The sequence below is a fragment of the Pyrus communis genome, chromosome 13 (genome assembly GCF_963583255.1).
Source record: "Pyrus communis chromosome 13, drPyrComm1.1, whole genome shotgun sequence".
Classification (NCBI taxonomy): Eukaryota; Viridiplantae; Streptophyta; class Magnoliopsida; order Rosales; family Rosaceae; genus Pyrus; species Pyrus communis.
Genome location: NC_084815.1, coordinates 23,902,181 through 23,914,735, shown reverse-complemented (window position 1 = coordinate 23,914,735; position 12,555 = coordinate 23,902,181). Strand labels below are relative to the sequence as shown.

Genomic DNA, 12,555 nt, shown 5'->3' with positions numbered 1-12,555 from the left:
AAGGCTAGTATATGTATGTATGTATGTATGTATGTATGTATGAGCCATAATTATAATACGTACGTACGTAAATACCACCAGCCCCAGTCGCCGTTGTCGCTTTGTTAGACGATCATGCCAGCGGCGATTGATTTAACCTACAAAAGTATTGATGATTTTTGTTAGTTTGTAGTTGGAAATTAGCTGTCAGCTGCAGCCTGTAGCTGATACCGCATCTTGCTTCTTCCCATCTTCATGAACTGGGTCGATACATATTTTTTAGGCCATGCATGCAGCATCCTAACTAGCTATGTTTGGGTACATCATGAGCAACATAGAAATAAATATCGATCTACCTTGTCATAGGTTGGTCACAACTCTCTCTCTCTCTCTCTCTCTCTCTAACCTATTGGCTGCAGGCTTCACATAACAGGATGTTAGCGAATGTACTAAGCCCTAACCGTAAGGTTGGCGGGTTGTATTCGATTTTGTGAGACAGGGTTACCACATATATGTTTAATCTCCCAATCTAAAATCTAAAATAAATTAATATTTCCAGTTAGTCTTTAGACTATGCTAACTATTTACAGATAGATTTTGTCCATATTGAACTGTATTGTATAAAACATACATACATCTAACAAGAGAACATTTACCTCATTGTCATTCTATGTCATTCATATTTGTGAGAGTCTAGACTTTCTTCTTTTGACCCTTCTCTTTAGAGATTAGAGAATCACAGCCTTTTCTATTTTAGTTGGTAAAGAACGGCGAAGTCTATTCGAACTGTCCAATGAAGAATAAAGATGAGAGACTTTTGTGTAGTTTGTGATTAGATGTAACTGTTAAGATTTTTTTCTCGGATAAATCTTTTTCTTCATGGATCTCTTCTTGATCCTAAGCCTGGTCACTATGACTCCCTTTGTGAGGAGGCACCCCTTCTCCCGAAGTTACGAGGCTATGTTGCCAAGCTCCTTAGAGAGAGTTGTCTTGCGCCCCTAGGTATTCTCTAACATTTTAAATCCTAATTATCCCCATTTTAGCCAAGAAGTTTAGAACTTTTCCATGTACCAAATTAGATACAACATTGATAATTCTGTCTGTACAACTAAAAGGGCTTCCTTATCTAGAATTTTGTCAATAGTTTTTACTTTATTAAAAAAAAATTTGCTTAGATTTTCTTTTTATGTTCGTTGGTATAACTCCAATGATTATAAAATTCATTAGAGGGGATGTTTCTTTTGTGAACAAAGACATCTTTCTTTGTATCATTTCAAAAAAAGTTGCTAAGCTGGGTGGGTACGTAAAAGATATTCTTTCTTTTCCATCACTTTGACATGTAGAAAAAAAATATTGTGACATTTCATTTCTTACAAACTTTTCAAATCGACTGTTTTTTATATATCGCAATGGACGATTCCAACGTTTATAGTCGAAAGTCACAATAGGTTTTTCAAACCAAAAGATATCTCTTTTTCTTTTCTTTTTTTTTAATTTTTCTGACTTTGAATTTTCTTATTCTTGATTCCCATCCAGATAATAAGTTTCATAAACGGGTCTTTTTTTATACCATGTTTCTTTAAAGTGGAATTGATCCTTTGTTTTTTCCTTTCCATTCACTCGGATCTCTTTCGTTTCATCGATTTTGTCTATATCCTCATTTTCTTCCGAAAAAGGGAAGGGGAAGGATCTTCTTCGGTGGATCCCTCTTGTTCCTATTTAGTCCCCTTCGTTTTAGAAGTTGTTTCTATTTCTACATATGTTTCTTCCTCACTTTCCCCCCCTTTCTTCCATTTCTAAGGTTTCTTTCAGTTTCTTAGTAACAATGGGTGACGATATTCTACCTAAATAGTAGACATAGGTAATAAATAAGAGAATACTAAAGATTCGAGCCATAGAATTTCTCAATTCTGACAGGGAAACTATGGAAGTTAAAGAGTTAGGGGACCGCGTGACAATGAGTTAGTTAGGGGACGATTTCTAAACAGACTGGCTGAAATTATAGCTGGTGTGCATAGTTTTTTTTTTTCGTCTATGGTTTTATGTATTCTGGTGAAGGAGCATGCAGTGGGATGTAGGGTTTCGTCTCTGGCCCCAACTCTGTAGGGCTCAATCTACACTCGCTTGATGAATTCACTCTGATGCATGTGAACACACAGTTTTCTTCAGCCAACATATACTTTGCATTCACTCTGATGCCAAAGTTTTGTCGACATTTTATGCGTCGCATTAGACTTTGATTCATGGTTTACATTCGCTAATATCTAATCTGAATGCATACCTTTGATATTTCCTTGAAACTCAATTTCAAATAGAACGTAGAATAATTAATACTTCCCATTTGACATGGATCAATTCTCTTTTGGTCAAGACCTTCGTTTTAGTTGGAGACTTGCAAGTCTTTGTGATTAGTTTTGGGTATTCACACACATATTTTTATTTCTTACATACACCTCTAATTTTCGACCGTCGGATTAAATGAACTGAAAAATATTAATGATAAAAAATTAACAAAAATATGTGAAAGATAAAAATGAATGTTTGAGTATTATTATTCTTAATTTTTTTCGTTCTTCCTTCCTACATCGTCGGCAGAAATAAAATAAAAACAAAACATAATATTTGTGGTCCATATTATGTCATACTTTTTTTGGTGAACAAAGGGGGGTGAAGACACACCCCACAATATTATATGGCATACTTTTCTGCAGCTAGTTAACTAGAAGGATTTTTTTTTATTTCTTTGTTCTGTCCTTAAATGTACTTTACAACAAAAGAACTTGTAAATGAAGGACTAGTGTCGGTCAAATATTTGAATGATTATACTGGAAAGAAAATGTTTGGTTGATGTTTTGTACTGGTTGGAATATTTAGATGTGCCAAATTTATGACATCATATATTACCAGTCTTTTTTCTTTGATGATCCACCATATTGATTGTTATAACTTATATTTGGATTGAACTTCTTTTCAATTCTCATTTCTGGTAGTTAGTAAACACTTCAATGAACACGTCTCTTGTCGTTTCATACTCATTCTAATTTTCTTGTAACTCGATTCTTACGCACGCATATTCCTTCCTCTTATGATTCTTTTTAAATAATCATGCCCTAAAGACTTACCAAACACTCTTTTGCTTAGCGATTTAGTTTTACATTTTAACACTTTAGGGCGACAATCAAAGTGGATTTGTTTTAATGAAATCTCGATGATACAAAAGTGAAATTTTATTAAACAAATAAAGAAAATCAAACCGTACTTGACCTCTCACATTTATAGACAAATTTAACAGAAATGACTGCACCAACTTAGTTCAACTTTGTTCTAAATATTGAATTTTTAGTACTTGTTATCATCTTTATTTTTTGAACTTAATAGAGATGAGAGAAACTAAAAACATAGATAAAGATGTGAGTTTGACTAAAATAAGGAGAGACAAAGATGTTAGGAACTGAAAAATTATGCTAATAGTCGATTTTTTAATAAGAAAATACGCCCATGACTACATATTTTAGCGGTACTAGGATGTGCTATTAAAGGAGATTCCATTTCGCAGACTAGGCATCGACTAAAACATTGTTCTCTTTTGTACTCAAACTTGGATCACTCATTTGATGATTTAAATAAAAGTAATTAGAATATCGCTTAAATTATAAACAGAAACCTAGAGTTTGAATGTCATAACAAATGATAACCATTAAAGTAAAATGTGTTTTTACGTTCGTTCGAGATCCGGAAAATGGATAAAATCAAACTAAAATAAAAGTAACTAGAATATCACTTAAATTATAAACAGAAACCTAAAGTTTGAATGTCATAACAAATGACAACCATCAAAGTAAAATGTGTTTTTACGCCCATTCAAGATCCGAAAAATGGATAAAAATCAAACTAAATCATGTAAGTTACGATTTTGTAGTTTGTACTTGTTGCAAATTTTGGTCTTTGATCATTTGAGTGGATGGTGTTGGAATTTGCACGTCAAATCCTCCTTTTTCAAAAGCAAGTTAAATGTTGGGTTTGGCGGAAACTTCGCACCACCACCACTAATCCACCAGGCAGTAGGCACCACCCCATTCAAAGAAAGATCTGCACCCAAATCTTAAAGTTTATACCCAGCAGATTGAGAGAGAGGACTTCTGTGAAAGCACCCCATATCTGTAAGTGAGTTGTTCCATCCCCATTCTCCTTCGAACAGCATTTGCATGCACGCTCCAGCCAGTCAGGGCAGGAGTGATAGGTTACCACATGTTTAGTAACACACAAAAATTTAGAAAGTTGTGCAATTTGCACAATTGACACGTATTTTTTTCAGTTTTGTCAAATTACGACATGTGTTACACACTTTATTGCTACAAAAACATGTGTTATGCAGTTTTTTTTTTTCTTCCCTCAATAACATATTCTCTCTATTTTCTCTAGAAAACCTCATCAAATTTAAACCCTAGTTGAGTGACATGACGAAAATCGCCTTAAAATGGTATGTGTGCTTGTCACACGTCATCATTTGACGGAAAGATGGATGGAACTGGACATAGCCGCATAGGTGACAAATTGTATTGAGGGTGGTTAGTTGTAGATTCTTTTAATCTATATGGTAACTGCAAAAAACTAGAAAAACTTTAGGCCTTTGTGCAAATTTGCTAAAATAGTTGGACAGTATTGACTGTTGTTCGCATGGCTTTGGTCATTGGTGGTGGTCATCACGGGGCATGTTTTAATTCGAGCCAATGTTTTCCTTGCTTCCAAGGATTATTCTTAAACTAATCAAACTCTCTGCGTTTGGTCTCTAATAATTTTTTTTTTCAATGCAAAATAAAGGCACTTACGTCATATATCGTTGTACAAGTAAAGAGACACTTGAAAAAGAAAAAATTTCTTTTACTTATATAATGACATATGACTACCTTCTCGTGTTTCAGACCCGTTAAAAAATCCCGCGTAGGTGCTTATGAGCTTTATGTTTTCTATCTGCACTCGGATATATATTTCAATTTAAATTTGTGTTTTCAATCAAACTTCTGTCTGCAAGTTTCACTTCTACCAACAATTTTTTCCCCTCACTCACACCATATAGCAACAATATAGGCTCAAGATTTATCATTTATGCTCTCCTAACCATATCTTTTATAGAAAAAAACTTATAGATTCATGTTAGACCAGTCGATTGGGACAGTTTGTTTAATTCATTTTCCTACATCCAATAAAATATATCTCTATGTTCTCGTCTTTTATCGATTAAAATAGTTTAAAATATCAACTTGTACAAAAAAAATTGCTCTATTATTGTCTTGCAGTAATGAATTGAAAAAGAAATATAGGGTGGTTAATCGGAAGTGTGGAAATAGCAATGCCTTGGTCTGCTTGCCTGCCAAACAAAGGAAAAAGTGGGTAAACTTCTTTTGCTTTCTAACTTTAGTCTACTAAATTAAATAAAGTTGCAGTTCAGTTCAATGGTCTCGGACTCTCTCTCTCTCTCTCTCAAAACAGCAAGTTAGCTACTGCAAGCTCTTCCATGGAGTTTAATATTTAAAACTCTCTTCCAAATTTGGGTGTATCTGCCTCAACCCCGTACTACCACACTATACCAACTCTCCACCTTTACACTGGTATACTGAACTCTCTCTCTCTCTCTCTCTCTCTCTCTCTCTCTCTCTCTCTCTTTTGGGCAGCTTTTGGTTATCCTTTCTATCAGGTGCTGATTAGTTTTTCCATTAAGTACCTGAATACTGTTGGCTTTTGTTTTCCCACTTATTCAGTCTTTTGCTTTCCAGTAAGCATGAATAGTTTTTTTACCTCTTCCTTCAATGCTTTTTGATTGAATTCAACTTGTTTTGCAGTTTGGTTATATTTATCTTAATATAATCCTGATGGGGTTTCCTTTACAATCTGTTTGGCTTCCCAGAAAATGATATTCGCATGAATTTGAACTCCAAGGAGAAAACTTGGTGCAGTCCCTTTTTTTTTTGGTATCAAGTTGGAATTTTTTTGGGTTTTGTAAAGTGCTAGTGATGATTCTCCAATGGGAGCCTATGGATAAATAATCAGTTGATCCTTGGGTAAAAAGTGTGATAATTTTATGGCATAATTTGAAGTGGGATTTGGGTAGAATCTGGTAATTTATAATTATTTTTACATGCAATGGAATCTTGGAGCTGTATTTCTGAAGGGAAAGGGTTTGTTGTATCAGATGGAACAATTTCACATACTGATTCACTTTCTAGAAGTAGAAATGGTTTGATGGGTTGGGAATTGAAAACCCCTTGTACTTTTATGGAAAGTCAAGGTTTTGGGGAGTTGGGTTTTCCAGAAATGGTGGGCAAACATTTGCAGAATGATTCAATTAGAGATGCAGTGAGCACAAGTATGTCCACCCCGAATTTGTTTTTCGGTGAAGACAAATCCTCTTCGAGGATTTCGAGCTCCATTGTGGACTCCAGCAGTAGGGATTGTTCACTCATTGACTTAAAACTAGGGAGATTGGCTGATCACAGAGATGTTCATAGCGCTAAATTGTCTAAAGGAACTCCCATGTTGTCTTCATCTGGATCATCAACACCCCCTAAGCGAATGCGCGTTTTGGGTGTGTATCCTCGGCCTGCCTACTGCCAGGTTTATGGTTGCAACAAGGATCTTAGCTCCTATAAGGACTACCACAAGAGGCATAAGGTTTGCGAGGTTCACTCGAAGACTGCAAAAGTTATTGTCAACGGCTTAGAACAGAGGTTTTGTCAACAATGTAGCAGGTTTGTCATGATTCATATTTTCTTGATTAAATTTCTTGTTCTTTGGTTTGTCACAAGCATTTGGCATTCTGATTTTTTGTGCGCTTCAGTTAATCCCAGCAGGATTTTGAATCGAACTGCTTTTCTAATGTTATGATTCTTATTGCTTGCTGATATAATATGTACTAGCTTCTGACCATACAGGTTTCATTTGTTGGGTGAATTTGATGATGGTAAGCGTAGCTGTCGTAGGCGCCTTGCAGGACACAACGAGCGGCGGAGAAAGCCTCAGATAGGGAGTCATCCTGGAAGAGCTGGGAGGTTCCCTCAGTCATTTGATGGTATTAATAAAATTTAATAATTCATTTCTGATCTAGATTATCCTTGCATTTCCTGGCGCCCACCCCTCCTTTTTGTCCTCAATGATTACAAACATACTGTCATCTCTTGCACATCCGTGTCCTCTATATATGGTTGACCCTTATCGATGAAAAATAGTTTTGTGACCCAATTTCTCCCTTACGATTGAGGCTTTGAGCGACTACCGTGTCGAAAATCAAGCCTTAGCAATGGAGGAATGTGTCCACTGGGTGCATATTGCAGCTGCAACATTGAGCTGAAACTTTTTGCCTCGGAGAGTTAGGCCTAATATACAATTGAAATTTATATTGAAATACGTAAGAGATAGTTTCTTTAAGTAAGTCAAGCTCCTTGAACACCACTATGGATGAAAAAGCCTTAAATAAGAGTCATCTTCTCTGTATGATAATATGTTCTTGTTACAATTTCTCTAGAATTCAACTCAAAACCTTCAAACGGGCCCAACACGCACCCAAATTTACAAAAGTTGTGTTTAATTTTCAAATCTGCAATTGCATTAACAGGTGAAGCCAACTAGTCACCAACAGTTAAACATTATGTGTTGTTCTCAAGACTCGTGTTTCATAAGACTCCAATCAAATGTAGTCTAAGGATTCTCCTCTATAATTTACCGTTCTCAGAGTGTCTAATTAGAGAATCATCACTCCATCTCTACTGTTTTGAAGCATTCGGATTTTCATTGCTTATTTTAAAGTATGCGTATCTTGCAGGTGGCAGATTTGAAGGGAATATGTTAACAACTGCATCTTTTATCTGCCAAGAGATACTCCCTACTGACATTCCTGAGAAATATGGAACGGGTAACTGGTGCAGGCACATAAAAGTTGAAGGCGGGACTCATTATAGGCCTTTGTCGGGGATGCCTCTTACAAACGGGCATCTGCATTCAAAACCTGTCTTCCCTTCTTACGATATTGGCAAACAGTATCCCTCATTTCATGAAAACGGTACTAATCCTTTAACTGCAAGCGTATTCAGTCAGAATGGTAGTCAATATCCACAAGACGTGAGAGGCCTAAGTTCCGGTTCACATTCTATTTTTCATGGGATCGCATTAGGAAGTCAAGATTTCAATGTTTTCAACACAACTTCAGCAGTTCCAGGATTATCAGGAATCTCAGACTCTGGCTGTGCTCGCTCTCTTCTGTCATCTCGATCACAGAACTCTTCAAGCTATTCGTCAGGAATTCCTTTCGCACGCCCCTTAGTCATACCAGCCAGCCGTAAATTCCCTTCTTCAGGAATGAATTCTGGAGCTAGGAGTCACCTGAGTCCCATACTGCTATCTAATGATTGTGATGACACCAATGATTTTGGAATCTCAGATGGGATCATCCAAGGATCAGGTTTTGCAAACACCAAAGATCGTCTACCCTGTCAAGATGGAGCCACTATCGACTTGCTTCAACTGTCATCGCAGCTCCAACAAGTAGAGGATCAACGGCAATCCATGCAGGCGAAGCAGTAAAGTGATGCTTTGTGCTGCCTGAGAATCACTTAAAAGTGATCTGCAAATAAGGTAAGTTGATGTGTACCACTGTAAATTTGAATTCTATCATGGTGGTTCGATCAAAAAGCCAAATGTTGCCTTGTATCATCGATTATATGCCACATTGAACAATGAATATGTCCAAAAAATATATTTGGACTCGACTTGAGAAATAAATCTCAGTCCCTAGTTCACGAACCTATCACTTTGTAATGTACATTAATCTCAGCTGTATTCTCAGTCCAGTTTCTCTTTGAATGCATTATATTACTATTTTGGACTTCCATTGATATCACAGAGTTAATTATTCCGTGTGAATGAGACAGGATGCGAACTGTGAATGCATGTCAGAGTTGGGAACAAATCTACCATGGATCTCCTTGAGAGACATTGATAGTAGCACTTGGAGTGTGCAAGAAGAAACTAGAAATCTTTGGTTTACCTTTAACCTGCTGCTACCTACCTTTTAGTTCACTTGTTTACGTGGTTAAATAATCGTCTTAACCTCCTGGTTCTCTTTATTCTCTGCATTCTGAAGAAATTTCGTTGATAAGTGCTGCTTTGAAACTGACATCCTTAGGAATAAGTTCTGTTTCTTACCTTTCTGCATACCTTTCACGATGAACGTTTTTTACTGATTCATATCGGAAGTGTTTAATTGTTTTGCTGTATGAAGTCGTAGGATCATTTCACTGCACCATCTTATATTACTAGTTATGACTTAAATCTTCTCTTGTTAAGCATAGACTATCCCCAAAAAGTTCAATAACAGGTGAGTTTGCAGGCGGCGTGAAACCAGCACAAGCAAAGGGTAAGTTTGTTTTCGCGGAAGAAAATAAAGACTTCATAAGTAAACCATGTCGAAGCGACGATAGTTCAAGAGCTGCTAGATATGCATCAGGCAAAATGGTTCTTACCAAATGCCCCGAAAACTTGCACACAAACAAATTAAGCTCCCAGAAATTGTTAATGGCTGATTTGCAGGGGCTGCATAGTGAATGTTGTCTTGTAGATCACATATATTTGGCTAAAGCTCCAAAGAAATTAACATAGGAATTGATCGCCGGCGCCATTTCAATGTATGTATTTTTTTGGTAACAAATGATGGTAGCGGGATCCCAGATCTATCACGCACTATCATATTTTTTTCAACTTGACCACATAGCATCAAGTGATTGATCCCGAATGCCACAACATTAGCGTCTCAGTTGGGTGTAAGTTATTCTCGACGGTTGCAATTGTTTGAGTTGAAAAAAACTCTTCTCACTGCATGGGTGGATGCTGTGCATATAGGAATATGCTTTTCTAACTCTGTGGTTATGTATCTTTCAGAACCCAGATCTGCTTTTACAAATCTGGCAATCCATAATGTTTGAGTTCAAAACTTTGAAAAGCAAAGGCTGCAGGCAGACTGGCAGAGGCAAAGGGAAATAATAGGATGTAGGGGTGGGTGATTGCATGTTATATGCTCAATTATAGTAATAGTTGGTCTCCTTTTTTAAAAAAAAAATGAAAGTACTGATAATGGATTAGGCAAGTCGAACTACATATAAGGTTAGGCCGTCGGACTATAGCTTTATTCTCCAAACCCGTACAAGGCAATTAGAAAGAATAAAGACCCCGGGATTAGCCATCAACTACAAAGTAGGCTACTTTCTTCCTGCTCGTAGCACTTAGAAGGGTCTCACTTATTTATTGAAATAACTCTAGTTGCTCTAACTTAACTTTCATTCCCATTTTTAATCTCCTTTGTGTGTGGGAGAGACAGCATGGACATGACCGCCGCATAGGGCAACTCTCTCATCGAGATTAAAGTGGCGTTATATAACACCAAAATACTGAAATTCTTTTGCTTAGATCTCTTCTGGTAGGAAAAAGGAAAGATAATTTCATTTGCTTCTCAATCAATTTGGTTGGATGTATTCTCACAAATTCAAATTTGAGAAACAAATAGCTTGTATGGTTGAGAAAAGCACCTTTTGGACGAAGGGACGCTAGGAAAGTGTTTAATTACTAAGAAGGAAAATGCTTCAAAACTCAACATTTTCCACAAGCTCTCACACATGAAATTTTGAACTAAATGCTGTGGGGGCATCAAAGTCATGTGGAAGAAGTAAGAAAATGAAGAACTTTGGCCCAAAACTCTCTCTTATGTGGGGCTATACTCCATTTCTTAAAATTGAATCTTGTTGCCGGCAAATCATACATACTAGTTTAAAAACTCATTCACATTGGGTGAAATTGTGGGTAACGTTGAGGTCCCACTGTCTCATGGAGAGAGAAGGCAGCTCTCATACCATAACAGCTCTCAAAACCTTCTAGTATATATTCAAGGGCATCACGTATGACAATAATAAAATCACACGGATTATTAATATTAACTTCGATGTGATGCTCTAAAACTTTAAAAATAGCTAGTGAAAGATTGCAATTTTCAAAAATTCTATGATGTTCCGGTGCATTTTAACAGTTGAATTATATTTTTTGTATTTTTAACCAAAAATCTAGTAGTTAAAAAAACTCGACGTATACAATACTTAGAACACCGTAGAAAATCCATGCTTGATACCGTCAAAGTTCAAACTTTGAAAACAACTCCACTTGTTTTGCCAAATTCCGTACTTGATGTTGAGTAATGTTCCAAGGATTTGAACGGCTTTATGTTCTAAAATATCATTACACCCACAAGTAATGAAATGTGCCAACTCGTTCTTTAGCATTCTAAAAAACCAAAATAGTGAACTTATTCTGATTTACGGGGAAGGGGATTCAAACTTGGACGTTCGTGGTTGATATCAGAGAGTTAATTATACCGTCTGTAATGTGATAGGATGCAAAGTGTGAATGCATGTCGGAGATGTGAAGAAATCTACCATGGATCTCCTTGAGACACATTGATAGTAGCACTTGGAGTGTGTAAGAAGAAACTAAAAATCTTTGGTTTACCTTTAACCTGCTGTTAACTACCCCTTTACTTCACTTATATGCGTGGTTAAATAATCGTCTTAACCTCCTGTTTCTTACCCTTCTGCGTACCATTTCGTAATGAACTTTTTTACTGATTCATATCGGATGTGTTTAATTGTTTTGCTCTATGAAGTCATAGGATTCTTTCACTGCATCATCTTCTATTACTAGTTATGATTTAGAACTTCTCTAGTTAAGCATAGACTATCCCCGAAAAGTTCGATAACAGGTGAGTTTCCAGGCAGTGCAAGCAGCACAAAAGTTTGTTTTCGCAGAAGAAAATAAAGAAGGATGCTTGCTTCGTAAGTAAACTATATCGAACCAACGATGGTTCAAGAGCTGCAGATATGCATCAGGTAAAATGGTTCTTACCAAATGCACCAAAAACTTGCAGAAAAACAAATCAAGCTCCCAGAAATTTACATGCAGTACAATCTAGCAATCATTTTTAATAGGCTAGAACACATTGTTGGTGGCTGATTTGCAGGGCCTGCATTGTGAATGTTGTCTTGTAGATCACATATATTTGTATTTCTTAGGCAATGAAGGATGGTGGCGGTATCCCAGATCTATCACGCACCATCATTTTTTTTATTTTTTATTTTTAACTAAATCACATAGCATCAAGTGATTAATCCTGAATGCTGCTTCATTGGCGTCTTAGTTGCGTGCAAGTTATTCTCGATGGTTGCAACTGTTTGAGTTGACAAAAACTCCTCACTGCATGGATGGATGCTATTCATATAGGAATATGCTTTTCTAATTGTGTAGTTATGTATCTTTCAGAATCCATATCTGTTTTACAAATATGGCAATCGACAATATTAGAGTTTAAATAAAGGCTGCAAGCAGTGGCAATGGGAAATAATAGGATGCAGGGGTGGGTGAGTGCATGTGATATGTTCAATTATAGTTCGTCTCCTTTTTTATTAATTAAAGGACGATAATAGATAAGGCGAGTTGAACTACACATAAAGTTTGATCGTCGGACAACAATAGTAACCTTATTCTCTA

General features: G+C 36.5%; 1 protein-coding gene across 2 annotated transcripts; it reads left to right on the top strand.

Moving 5' to 3' along the window:
* Nucleotides 1–5,420: 5,420 nt before the first annotated feature.
* Nucleotides 5,421–8,828, top strand: LOC137712832 (squamosa promoter-binding-like protein 6). 2 transcript variants are annotated; one of them, XM_068452003.1, is made up of 4 exons: nt 5,421–5,588; nt 6,170–6,725; nt 6,909–7,045; nt 7,796–8,828. In XM_068452003.1, the coding sequence occupies exons 2-4, from the start codon at nt 6,220–6,222 to the stop codon at nt 8,551–8,553; spliced, it is 1,401 nt and encodes a 466-aa protein (XP_068308104.1). In that variant the 5' UTR covers nt 5,421–5,588; nt 6,170–6,219; the 3' UTR covers nt 8,554–8,828. The 2 variants fall into 2 exon arrangements, with proteins under 2 accessions (XP_068308104.1, XP_068308103.1); XM_068452002.1 differs by having other exon boundaries at nt 5,885–6,725.
* Nucleotides 8,829–12,555: the final 3,727 nt, after the last annotated feature.